The 12,890-nt window shown below is 43.4% G+C and overlaps 1 protein-coding gene across 5 annotated transcripts in view; it reads left to right on the top strand.

Moving 5' to 3' along the window:
- LOC141148171 (3-oxoacyl-[acyl-carrier-protein] reductase FabG-like) overlaps positions 1 to 12,890 on the top strand; it is a 59,118-nt gene that overhangs the window by 3,125 nt on the left and 43,103 nt on the right. Inside the window, exons 2-6 of one of the 5 annotated variants that reach the window (XM_073635362.1) lie at positions 2,889 to 2,971; positions 3,204 to 3,296; positions 5,404 to 5,574; positions 5,812 to 5,990; positions 7,608 to 7,701. The exons of 1 other annotated variant lie outside the window; for it this stretch is intronic. In XM_073635362.1, the coding sequence (XP_073491463.1) occupies positions 3,276 to 3,296; positions 5,404 to 5,574; positions 5,812 to 5,990; positions 7,608 to 7,701 (465 nt within the window). In that variant the 5' untranslated portion in view covers positions 2,889 to 2,971; positions 3,204 to 3,275. Of the gene's footprint in view, positions 1 to 2,888; positions 2,972 to 3,026; positions 3,297 to 5,403; positions 5,575 to 5,811; positions 5,991 to 7,607; positions 7,702 to 12,890 lie in introns of those variants that run through there. 3 more of the 5 variants (XM_073635361.1, XM_073635363.1, XM_073635360.1) reach the window with 3 other exon arrangements.

Raw genomic sequence — 12,890 nt, 5'->3', positions numbered from 1 at the left:
TATATATCGGCATAAACTGATGAAGAAATGTGTTTTTTAAAACACATGTTGGATATTTGTTATAGTAAAAAATATAGGTTTTTTTTTTTTCAAAATTGTCGCTTTTTTTGTTGTTTATAGCGCAAAAAATAAAAACCGCAGAGGTGATCAAATGCCACCAAAAGAAAGCTCTATTTCTGGGAAAAAAAGGATGCAAATTTTGCATGACTGCACAATTGTCAGTTAAAACGACGCAGTGCCAAATTGTAAAAAATGCTCTGGTCAGGAAGGGGGTAAAATCTTCCGGGGCTGAAGCGGTTAAAAAAATGTGTAATGTGTTTTATTTTTGACACTTTTTTTTAGGTGAATAGGTAGTCATATAATGTACCCCATACTCATTCACATAGGGTGTGGGGCCGGAATTTGGGGGCCCCCTTGTTAAAGGGGGCTTTCTGATTCCGATAAGCTCCCTGCCCACAGACCCCGGCAACCAATGACCAGGGTTGTCGGGAAGAGACCCTTGTCCTCACCAGGGCATGCAGCCTGGTATGGTTCAGGAGGTGGAGGGGGGGCGCTTGCTCGTCCCCACCCCCTTTCCTAACTTGCCAGGCTGTCTGCTCGGATAAGGGTTTGGTATGAATTTTGGGGGGACCCCATGCCATTCTTTCAGCGTGGGGTTTCCCCTTAAACTGCATACCAGACCGAATGGCCTGGTATGCTCTTGGAGGGGGAACCCATGCTGTTTTTTTTTTTTTTTTTAATTTGGCATGGACTTTCCTCTAAAGATTGATACCAGACACGGTACCTGGTATTTTCGAGGATCAAAGTCGGATCCCTGTTCATTGAAGTCGGACACATGTGGGACTTCAAGTCGCAGGGCAAAGTCAGATCCAAAGTGATACGACTGTTGTGTCGTACCAGTGTGAACCCGGCCTGAAGGGTACTTTCACACTGGGGTGGGGGTGCTTTACTGTCATTTTAGCTGTGCTTTTTAACCCCCCGCTAGCGGCCGAAGTAAGGGTTGAAAGCGCTCGTGTTTGCAGACGCTTCGGCAGCGCTGCCCATTCATTCCAATGGGCAGGGCATTTTGGGAGCAGCAGTGGCATTAGCAGGGGGGCTGACAGTGGCTGAAGCCCTGAGTGGGTCCCCAAAAAGCCCGGGTCTTGGGTGGGCACTGTTCTATTATTAGCCCCAAGCGCCGCCGCTGAGCGGGGACCAATCTGATCCTGAGCACTGCCGAGTGCGGCCGAGTCACATAGCAGGTCCCGCCTTCTGGAGCCTGCAGCGCTTTTGATAAACTTCCCACTGGGCGGGACCGCGGGACGTGTGACATCCATTATAGGTGCTGCAGGCTCCAGAAGGCGGGAAATACAATGCGGCCGTCGCGCCACATTGATCGGCGCTAGGACGGGGGTTTTCCTCCTCTTCTCTGGCTGCCTCGCACACCATGGCTGAGCTGCTGCTGCAGGACCTGTGAAGTCTGTCAGGTAGGTCAGTGTGTGTATGTCAGGTAGGTCAGTGTATGTCAGGTAGGTCAGTGCATGTCAGGTAGGTAGGTCAGTGGGTGTCAGGTAGGCCAGTGTGTGTCAGGTAGGTAGGTCAGTGCATGTCAGGTAGGTAGGTCAGTGTATGTCAGGTAGGTCAATGCATGTCAGGTGGGTAGGTCAGTGGGTGTCAGGTAGGTCAGTGCATGTCAGTGTGTGTCAGGTAGGTAGGTCAGTGTGTGTCAAGTAGGTCAGTGCATGTCAGATAGGTAGGTCAGTGGGTATCAGGCAGGTCAGTGCATGTCAGATAGGTCAGTGTGTGTCAGGTAGGTAGGTCAGTGTGTCAGGTAGGTAGGTCAGTGGGTGTCAGGTCAGTGTATGTTAGGTAGGTCAGTGCGTGTCAGGATGGTAGGTCAATGTGTGTCAGGTAGGTAGGTCAGTGCATGTCAGGTAGGTAGGTCAGTGCATGTCAGGTAGGTAGGTCAGTGCATGTCAGGTAGGTAGGTCACAAACTACGGCCCTCCAGCTGTTGCAGAACTACACATCCCATGAGGCATTGTAAAACTCTGACATTCAGACATGACTAGGCATGATGGGAAATGTAGCTCCTGAACAACTGGAGGGCCATAGTTTGAAGACCCATGCCTTAGGAGTTCCCTTCACTGGAACTAAAGGGCCAGACCCAACCCCTGAATAACAACCCCCTACACCATAATCCCCCCTCCACCAAATGATTTGGACCAGTGCACAAAGCAAGGTCCGTAAAGACGTGGATGAGCGAGTTTGGGGTAGATATTAAATAGAAACCTAACAACATGTCACACTTTAAAATTGCGTCTGCCCATGGAATGGCGGCAAACTTCAGCTCTTAAAACAACGCCCATTCCTCTCTCTTTGTCCCGTGCAGCCATCGCCTATATAGACACTATAACTTTTGCACAAACAATCAATATGCGCTTATTGGTATTTTTTTTATTTTTTTTTTACCAAAAATATCTTTGGGGCAGTTTGGGAGCGCTGTATACACCCCTCCCAAACCGCCCCAAAGATGAATGGGCAGCGCTGCCGAAGCGCCTGCAAAGCGTTTCGGCAGCACCACGACACGGGCGCTTTTAACCCTTTCTTAGGCCACTAGCAGGGTTAAAAACACCCCGCTAGGGGCCAAAACGCACCTCCTAAACATAGTGGCGCTTTACTGCTAAAGTCATATAAAATGGAGGGTCTTTCTCTCGTTCAACGGTTACTAAAATTATAATTTTTTAGGCTGGAACATGTCCACTATGGCAGTGCCCAGCTCCCCATGACCTTTGTTTGACAATCTTTTGCCTATTAGCCTTAAAAATGGCCAGAATTAGTTTACAAGAATTTCCCACCTTTGGCTTCACTCTGGTTTGAATTAAAGTTCACCTTTTCCTGCCTTCATAGCGTGTTCAACGAACCCCCCGCAAAGTCAACCCGAGCCCAGCCACTCATCACTACTGCATAGGATGTAGGATTTGGTCTTTCCTGTAAGTTTTTTGCATTTATTTTTATGATTATTATTATTATTATTACTGCTCCTAAATTTGAGAAGATTAATATAATAAATGATAGCTGTGTCCAGATGCAAGTTTGCAGCTTCCAGCAGAGACTTCCCAGACAGGTTCTCCGGCTTTTCACTCACAGAAAGCGCCCCGAGAAAGCAATTAAAAAAAAAAAAATAATGTCCATCCTGAACTTCTGCATTCTTTCATCTTTCAGCAGTCAAGCAGGTAAAAGCTCCGCCGGTCAGTGCTGAGTGCCAATACAGTTCTGACCTGGACTGGAGAAGACATGGCTACACAGCAGGAACAGGTGAGCAGTGTGTGGATGTACGGTGTGTGGATGTACGGTGTGTGAATGTACGGTGTGTGAATGTACGGTGTATGTCAGTGTGGCATGTGTCATTAGGACTGTAGTATGTCACCCTAAAACAAAGAAGAGGGAAGTTGGAATTCATGGTGGCTGCAGCACAGGTGGGGGGTGGGTGATATATTGATATCTTTATACTCTGAAGTGTGATGTACATTACTAGGTCACATAGTTACATAGTTAGTAAGGCTAAAAAAATAGACACAAGTCCATCTAGTTTAACCAAAAAAAAAAACATTCCCATATACACAATCCTTCACTCACAGTTGATCCAGAGGAAGGCGAAAAACCCCAGCAGAGCATGATCCAATTTGCTACAGCAGGGGAAAAAATGTCTTCCTGATCCCCCGAGAGGCAATCAGATTTTCCTTGGATCAACTTTACCTATAAATGTCAGTACCCAGTTATATTCTGTACATTTAGGAAAGAATCCAGGCCTTTCTTAAAGCAATCTACTGAGCTGGCCAGATCCACCTCTGGAGGGAGTCTATTCCACATTTTCACAGCTCTTACTGTGAAGAAACCTTTCAGTATTTGGAGATTAAATCTTTTTTCCTCTAGACGTAAAGAGTGTCCCCTTGTCCTCTGTGATGACCAGTGAATAACTCAACACCAAGTTCACTATATGGACCCCTTATATATTTATACATGGTGATCATATCCCCCCTTATGTATTTATACATGGTGATCATATCCCCCCTTATATATTTATACATGGTGATCGTACCCCCCCTTATGTATTTATACATGGTGATCATATCCCCCCTTATGTATTTATACATGGTGATCATATCCCCCCTTATGTATTTATACATGGTGATCATATCCCCCCTTCATGTATTTATACATGGAGATCATATCCCCCCTTATGTATTTATACATGGAGATCATATCCCCCCTTATGTATTTATACATGGAGATCATATCCCCCCTTATGTATTTATACATGGAGATATTATCCCCCCTTATGTATTTATACATGGAGATCTTATCCCCCCTTATGTATTTATACATGGAGATCATATCCCCCCTTATGTATTTATACATGGAGATCATATCCCCCCTTATGTATTTATACATGGAGATCATATCCCCCCTTATGTATTTATACATGGAGATCATATCCCCCTTATGTATTTATACATGGAGATCATATCCCCCTTATGTATTTATACATGGAGATCATATCCCCCCTTATGTATTTATACATGGAGATCATATCCCCCCTTATGTATTTATACATGGAGATCATATCCCCCCTTATGTATTTATACATGGAGATCATATCCCCCCTTATGTATTTATACATGGAGATCATATCCCCCCTTATGTATTTATACATGGAGATCATATCCCCCCTTATGTATTTATACATGGAGATCATATCCCCCCCCTTATGTATTTATACATGGAGATCATATCCCCCTTAAGTATTTATACATCTTTCCTCATAGCTGAGCTCCTCCATGCCTCTTATCAGTTTTGTTGTCCTTCTAATTTTGACTGTCCTATCATCCTGGACCACAAACCTTCCTCACTGTGTTATATGTTTTCTGCTGCACCATTGGTATGGTTATATCTTCTTAGTCCTCCGCATAACATTATCAGAAATTTGTGCTTAAATTAGAACTATAGGCAACACCTTTTTTAAAAAATTTTGGATAGAGTAAGGGAGGGTTATAGCCCCTGTCAGTTTATTTTTTTAGCATCCCTGTCCCATTGCAGAGATTTCCCTTCACTTCCTGTCCCATAGCCGAACAGGAAACGAGAGGAAATCTATGCAAATTAAGGGAATCCATTGCCTGCCCCCCCCCCCCCCCCCCTCCCAGGCCCTCAGAACTAGTGTCCCCACTCGAAAATTTCAGGGCAGGTCTTTAACAGCAAGGGGTGTGGCCTTGACAGGAAGGGGTCATATTTAAATTAGGGGGTGCACGAGTTTAGTCAGGCCTAGGGCAGCACAAAACCTAAATACACTACTGGTCATACATGCAGTTATTGTCTGTAGCAGTTCCTGGGTTTGTGTCCCTCTTGATTCTGTTCCTATTTTCAGGTGATATCCCTGCAGGGGAAGGTGTGTGTGGTGACCGGAGCCAGCTCTGGGATTGGGGCTGGAACCGCTATCCATTTTGCTGGTCTGGGGGCTCGACTGACCCTAAATGGAAGAAACCAGGAGAAGCTGCAGGAGACGGCCCAGCGTTGCGAAGAGATCTCTGGCCTGAAGGTAATACGACATGTCATATGTACTCTGCATGTGTGCGTCCTTCATTACTGTTTTTTTATTAGTGTCCCCTCATCTCTTCTGTAAGTGTTACATTACTGTCCCTTTATTTTGTCCAATGTTTGTTACATTTATTACTAACCCCTTCTATGTATCTCAATCATGCCACCTCATCTCTCCTCCCCCTATGTCCTTTACCACCACCCTTGGTTATCAAACTTGTCTTTTTTTTCCTCACAGCCCCTCCTGGTCCCTGGAGATCTGACAGATGAGAAAGTTGTCCAGCAGATTGTAGAGGAGACAGTCAGTCACTTTGGACAGCTGGATGTGCTGGTGAACTGTGGGGGGATCCTGGCGATGGGGACGTTGGAGAACACCACACTGGAAGTCTATGACCGTGTGATGAACACCAACGTGCGGTAAGGGGAAGGTCTCATTCAATATTGTAAAGGGGTGGTATGGACCATTAAAAACATTACATATATGTGGATTCAAATATTTACTAATACCCCAGAGAGAGCCAAAGGGGGACCAACCAAGGCCCACAAAGCCAAAATAAGAACCACAGAGAGCTGTAGAGCCAAAACAGGCCTCACAGAGCTTCATAGAGCTAAGGAGAGTCTGTGCAGGGTTGAGGAGCCGAGGAAGGCCACTTGAAGGGCCTAAAATTCAAGAGGGACCCTACAAAGGGCTACAAAATGGAGATAAACTTATTTGTGAAGGACCTTCTGGAGGCAATGGAACCTCTCTGGAGTCCTGAGAGCCTAGAGTTCCTGATCTACAAATCAGCTGTGTCCATTATGAGGGGTTTCCACCATCCTTGTGCTCAGTAGGCAGTTCAGCTTACCAGACTCCTACTATAACTGAAACACTATCGTTGGGAAGAATGACTATTTCACTAAACAATCAGACACAGAAAGGGACTTTCCAGTAATGTGTTGTAAATTTTCAATTCAGTTACATAGTTATATAGTTGCATGGTTAATCTGGTTGAAAAAGGACACTAGTCCATACAGTTCAACCAACAGAGAATAGATAAAAACAACAAAATAAAACACACACAAAAGGAAAACCTCCATATACACTATCCTATACCCACAGTTGATCCAGAGGAAAGCAAAATAACTCCAATAAAGCATGATCTAATTTGCTCCAGTGGAGGGAAAAAAAATCTTTCTTGATCCCCAAAGAGACACTCGGATATTCCTTGTATCAACTTTACCTATAAATAGTAGTATCTAGTTATATTATGTGCATTTAGGAATGCATCCAGGCCTTTTTTTAAATCTACTGGCCAAAACCAGCTCTTGAGAGAGTCTATTCCACATTTTCACTAACTCTACTGTGAAGAAGTCTTTCGGTATTTGGAGGTTAAATCTCTTTTTTCCTCCAGATGTAAAGAGTGTCCCCTTGTCCTCTGTGATGACCTTAAAGTGAATAGCACTATAGTTCACTATATGGACCACTTATGTATTTATACATGGTCATATCCCCCCTTAATCTCCTCTTCTCAAGAGAGAATAAATTCAGTTCCTCTAATCTTTCCTCATAGCTGAGCTCCTCCATACTTTTTTTTTTTTTTTTTTTTTTTGGCGGTGATCAGCGACTTCTAGCAGAATAGCAATATTGCGGCCAACAAATTGGACACTGACACTTCTGACACTTTTTTGGGGACCAGTGACACTAATACAGTAATCGGTGCTAAAAATATGCACTGTCGCTATACTAATGATACTGGCTGGGAAGAGGTTAACATCAGGAGTGATCAAAGAGTTAACTGTGTGCCTAGCTGGTGTTTTACTGTAATGTGGGAGATGATTTAAATATTGGAAGGCATGGATCCTTGTCCATGCTTTGCAGAGACACAGTATCCATTTGTAAGTGTGTAAAATGTATTAATCTCTGGGCATTTATTATTTTCTAAGACCAGCTGATTGGATTTATTATGCTCTGAACTATTTTGTATAATTTTACATTTTACACAACAGGAAGTGAGTGCATATTGTAAAATAACCCACGTATCTGTACTTTTCCAGGTCTCTTTTCTATATGTCTCATCTGGCAGTGCCTCATCTCACCAAGACCAAAGGAAACATCGTCAACGTATCCAGCATCTTCAGCCAGAGAACGGTATGAGTTTTCCCTCTCCTATATAAAAATATATATCGGCTGCAGAATTTTTTTTTTTTTGTTTTCTGAGTGAGATATGAGGTATTAAAAACAGTGCACATATTGTGCTTCTGCATCTTCTTTTTTTTCACAAAACTTTTTATTGAAAACAATATGAATGAAATATGTTTTCTCCCTGGCAGTGCTCCTTTCCCTTCATTCTCCCCGGCAGTGCTCCTCTCCCTGTGTTCCTCCTGTCAGTGCTCCTTTCCCTTTATTCTCCCCCTGGGCAGTGCTTCTTTCCATGTGTTCTCTCTGGCTGTACTTCTTTTCCCTGTTTTCTCCCCAACAGTACTCCTTTACCTGTGTCCTCTTTTTCAGTACTCCTTTCCTTGTGTTATTCTCTACAGTCCTTCTTTATCTGTGTTCTCTCCAGCAATACTTCTTTCCCTATGTGCTTCCCAGCATATGCTTTTTTTCCTTGCCTTCTCCCCAGCAGTACTCCTTTCCCTATGTCCTCCCCGGCAGTACTCCTCCTTTTTCTGTGTTCTCTCTGGCAATAATCTTTTCTCTATGTTTTTCCTAGCAGTACTTCTTTCTCTGCGTCCTGCCCAGCACTATTCTCTTCCCTATGCCCTGCCTAGAAGTACTCCTTTCCCTGTATTTCCTGGCAGTACTCCTTTCTCTATGTTTTTTCTTGGCTGTACTCCTCTCCCCATGTTCTCTGTGCAGTACCCCTTTCCCTTTGTTCTCCCCAGCAAAGTTGAAGTGATCACATCAATCATCTATATGCATTGGACATTACCATATGATTAGTTATATACATGTATTTGTGTGGGTGTGAGATCCCGCCACTATGTGAATTTAAGTAGAGATGACACTGGATTCTCAAAGGTGCATTTTGAAAAGCACCAGCTTGTGGACTGTAAACAGAGAAAGCTCTGTTTTAATTTTCTCTCGGTTTGGTAATCCCAGATTGGGGCCTGGAGTATGAAGGTTCTGAAGTGTCTTGTGTATGAAGGAACCTTCAATCCTGTGTCCACACTTTGCAAGACGCCTGAAGCCTGTGTGAGTGTACAGGTTTGCATGATTGTTATAAGCCTAGTCGTTCAGTGTTCCCTTGTTTCTTTCCAGGTATGTGGTTTATTGGGAGCCAGTGGCGTAGCGTGGGGGGTGCGGGGGGTGCCACCGCCCCGGGCGCAAAATTTAGAGGGGCGCTGTTACATGTGTGGACCGTCTAGCACGGGGATAAAAGCCCCTGTTAAACTTACGACAAGTCCACATTGTCCAGCAACAGTTCTTGGGGTGCGGGCGAGCAGCAGGGGGATCTCTCTCATGGCAGTGACCAGCGAGGGGCCGAGCTGAGGACAGAATGGCCTGAGAGCCAGGGAGTCGGGAGAATAGTTCCTCCGCGGCCGCCTCCTCCTTGACCTCGCCCCCCCCCCAAGAGGTGAGAAAAGGCGGGCGCAGAATCTCCCGTGACTCTAGAGCATGGATTGCTCTAACTTCCTTCCTGGGCAACAGGCTGACTGGGGACCCAGAGGACAGGCATGCTGCCAGGGAGCCGCTGGAAGGATGAAAGGAGACACAGGCATGGAAGGTAGGGATAGCAGTCTCTCTCGTCATCTCTCAGCCTCCCCCTTTCCCTCAGCTCCACTGTCTCTCTAAACCCAATGTCTCTCTCAGTGAATCCAAATCACCAGTGTTGCAAAAACACACAATTGTGCAAATATATAAATAAACAACCTATTTTTATATAATTATCAATAAAATGTTAATTCATAGCCATGTTTTTTGAATGCTTTTTATTGCTTGTTATATGGAACTAGTTTGTTTATTTATATATTTGCACAATTGCGTGTTTTTGCAGCACTGGTGATTTGGATTCACTACCCAGCAGAACTATCTTAGAATTATTGTATTTGATGAATTGTTTTATGAAATTTTCTGTACTTTATTTAATTGCTTTATTTGAACAATGAGGTTGAGGTTTCTGGCAGCACCGGTGATTGGGACTCACTAACAGTAGGGTTATTTTATAATATTACAGTTAATGGAAGCTACATATCTCATATTCATGCTATAATACTTGTTGCAGCACTGTGCAGTTGGGATCAATACCCATTAGGGTTTTTTTTTATTTTTTTTAACCTTTTTGAATTTTTTCTAATATATAGATATATACCAAAATAAATATATATAGAACATTTTCAAAAAGGTTAAATACAAAACCCTACTGGGTATTGATCCCAACTGCACAGTGCTGCAACAAGTATTATAGCGTGAATATGAGATATGTAGCTTCCATTAACTGTAATATTATAAAATCCCCCCTCCTAATGCCTATGATGGCTAACCTGTGTAGAAAAGATGTAAACGCCTATTTTCAGGCTGTCTGGTCATGTTATTCCCTGTGTGAGCCGGGGAGATATGTATGCAGGGGAGAGGAGGGAGCGCCAACAACAGATGGGACATAGCAACCTATAGGTGATGCCACCACTCCATGCTTTACCAGTCATTGTCAAGCACGCTCTCCTCTCCCCTGCAGCCACCGCTGGCTCACACAGGGGATCATGTAACCAGACTGGAGCTAGCTGAAAATAGGTACGTTCGCGAGTCAGGGCAGAGCAAATTACTTGTCCTGCCCCGGGCGCTGACAACCCACGCTCCCCCTTTGTTGGGAGCTCAGTACACTAGCATGATGTATCCCTCCAGCTAGTGGCAGCAAGATGTCCTGGCTGCTTCTCCACTTAATGCTGTGCAATGTGAATAACAGATATCTGTTGTCAAACTAGTTACCCCTTCAAGGGGAGTACCATCAATTATTTGAAAGTCAAACACTTTTGCAACGGTTTACCTAGAATGGTTTGGTACAGTTTACCTAGAATGGTCTGGGACAGTTTATCTATTAGGGGTGGTGTAGTGGATAGCACTTTCGCCTAGCAGTAGGAAGGGTTGCTGGTTCGAATCCCAACCACAACACTACCTGCCTGGAGTTTGCATGTTCTCCCTGTGCCTGCGTGGGTTTCCTCTGGGTACTCCGGTTTTCTCCCACACTCCAAAGACATTCTGGTAGGTTAATTGGATCCTGTCTAAATTGATTTATCCAATCAGAAGAATCATTTTGGATTCTAGTATATGTATGAATGTGTGTTAGGGACCTTAGAGTGTAAGCTCCTTGAGAGTAGGGACTGATGTGAATGTACAATGTATATGTAAAGCGCTGCATACATTGACGGTGCTATATAAGTACCTGAAATAAATCTAAATTGGTTTGGAATGGTTTACCTAGAATGGTTTGGAATAGTTTAGCTAGAATAGTTTGGGACAGTTTACCTAGATTTGTTTGGAATGGAATGGTTTATCTAGAATGTTTTAGAATGGTTTACCTAGAATGGTTTGGAACAGTTTACCTAGATTGGTTTGGACTGGTTGACCTAGAATGGTTTGGATTATTTTACCTAGAAAGGTTTGGAATTTAACCATTTACCTAGAATGGTTTAGGACAGTTTACCTAGAATGGTTTGGAACAGTTTACCTAGAATGTCTTGGAATGGTTTACCTAGAATGGTTTGGAATGGCTTACCTAGAATGGTTTGGAATAGTTTAGCTAGAATAGTTTGGGACAGTTTACCTAGATTTGTTTGAAATGGTTTATCTAGAATGTTTTAGAATTGTTTACCTAGAATAGTATGGAACAGTTTACCTAGACTGGTTTGGAATGGTTGACCTAGAATGGTTTGGAATGGTTTACCTAGAATGGTTTGGAATTGAACCATTTACCTAGAATGATTTGGAACAGTTTGCCTAGAATGATTTGGAACAGTTTGCCTAGAACGATTTGGAACAGTTTGCCTAGAACGATTTGGAACAGTTTGCCTAGAACGATTTGGAACAGTTTGCCTAGAACGATTTGGAACAGTTTGCCTAGAACGATTTGGAACAGTTTGCCTAGAACGGTTTGGAACAGTTTGCCTAGAACGGTTTGGAACAGTTTGCCTAGAACGGTTTGGAACAGTTTGCCTAGAACGGTTTGGAACAGTTTGCCTAGAACGGTTTGGAACAGTTTGCCTAGAACGGTTTGGAACAGTTTGCCTAGAATGGTTTGGAACAGTTTGCCTAGAATGGTTTGGAACAGTTTGCCTAGAATGGTTTGGAACAGTTTGCCTAGAATGGTTTGGAACAGTTTGCCTAGAATGGTTTGGAACAGTTTGCCTAGAATGGTTTGGAACAGTTTGCCTAGAATGGTTTGGAACAGTTTGCCTAGAATGGTTTGGAACAGTTTGCCTAGAATGGTTTGGAACAGTTTGCCTAGAATGGTTTGGAACAGTTTGCCTAGAATGGTTTGGAACAGTTTGCCTAGAATGGTTTGGAACAGTTTGCCTAGAATGGTTTGGAACAGTTTGCCTAGAATGGTTTGGAACGATTTACCTAGAATGGTTTGGAACGATTTACCTAGAATAATTTGGAACCGTATGCCTAGAGTGGTTTGAAATTACTTACCTAGAAAGGTATGGAATGGTTTACCTAGAATGGTATGGAATGGTTTGCCTAGAATGGCATGGAATGGTTTAGCCATTTCTGGGTCTGTGACAACACAAAGTTCTAGAACAAGTTATGGAACTTGAGATGGCCACAGATAAACGGCTCCCCCCTCAGTGGTGACACAAAGTCTCCAACAATCTAATCCTTCCAAGAGGCCGATATTCTACTCTCATCATCATTCAAATTCAGCCTTGTCACTGCTTTGTGTTCCAACCACAGAGGTTCTTCTCTATGTAACTCTCTCTCCTTTTCTGGGATTTTGTATTGGTTTTTTTTGGTATGTGAATAAAAGGTAACATTTTTGCAGGAGGTGCCCCTAAAAGGTGTGCAGGGACATCTGTGCAAAATCTGTGCTACAAGTAAGGTGCTCAGCCCTCAAGAGAAAAAGGTTTAGATAAATAAGTTTTGTTAGCAAAGAGTGGAAATCAATGTGTAAATATTTGCACTTAATAAACATAGTATTTAATAAAGTAACATTAATATATTTGGTGATGATTGAATCAACATTCTTGCTGTTGGCTCATTTTGGATTCTTCTGAATATCTTGCGTGTCAGTTTGTCTGATCTGCGGAGAATGACACAGTTTCGCCATCAGGGCATTAATGATTCGCATGCTGATTGGATAAATCTGCAGGATCAAAATATCTAATGCCCCGTACACACGA

The sequence above is a fragment of the Aquarana catesbeiana genome, linkage group LG06 (assembly GCF_042186555.1).
Source record: "Aquarana catesbeiana isolate 2022-GZ linkage group LG06, ASM4218655v1, whole genome shotgun sequence".
In the NCBI taxonomy this organism is placed as follows: domain Eukaryota; kingdom Metazoa; phylum Chordata; class Amphibia; order Anura; family Ranidae; genus Aquarana; species Aquarana catesbeiana.
This window is presented reverse-complemented; position numbering and strand designations above follow the sequence as displayed.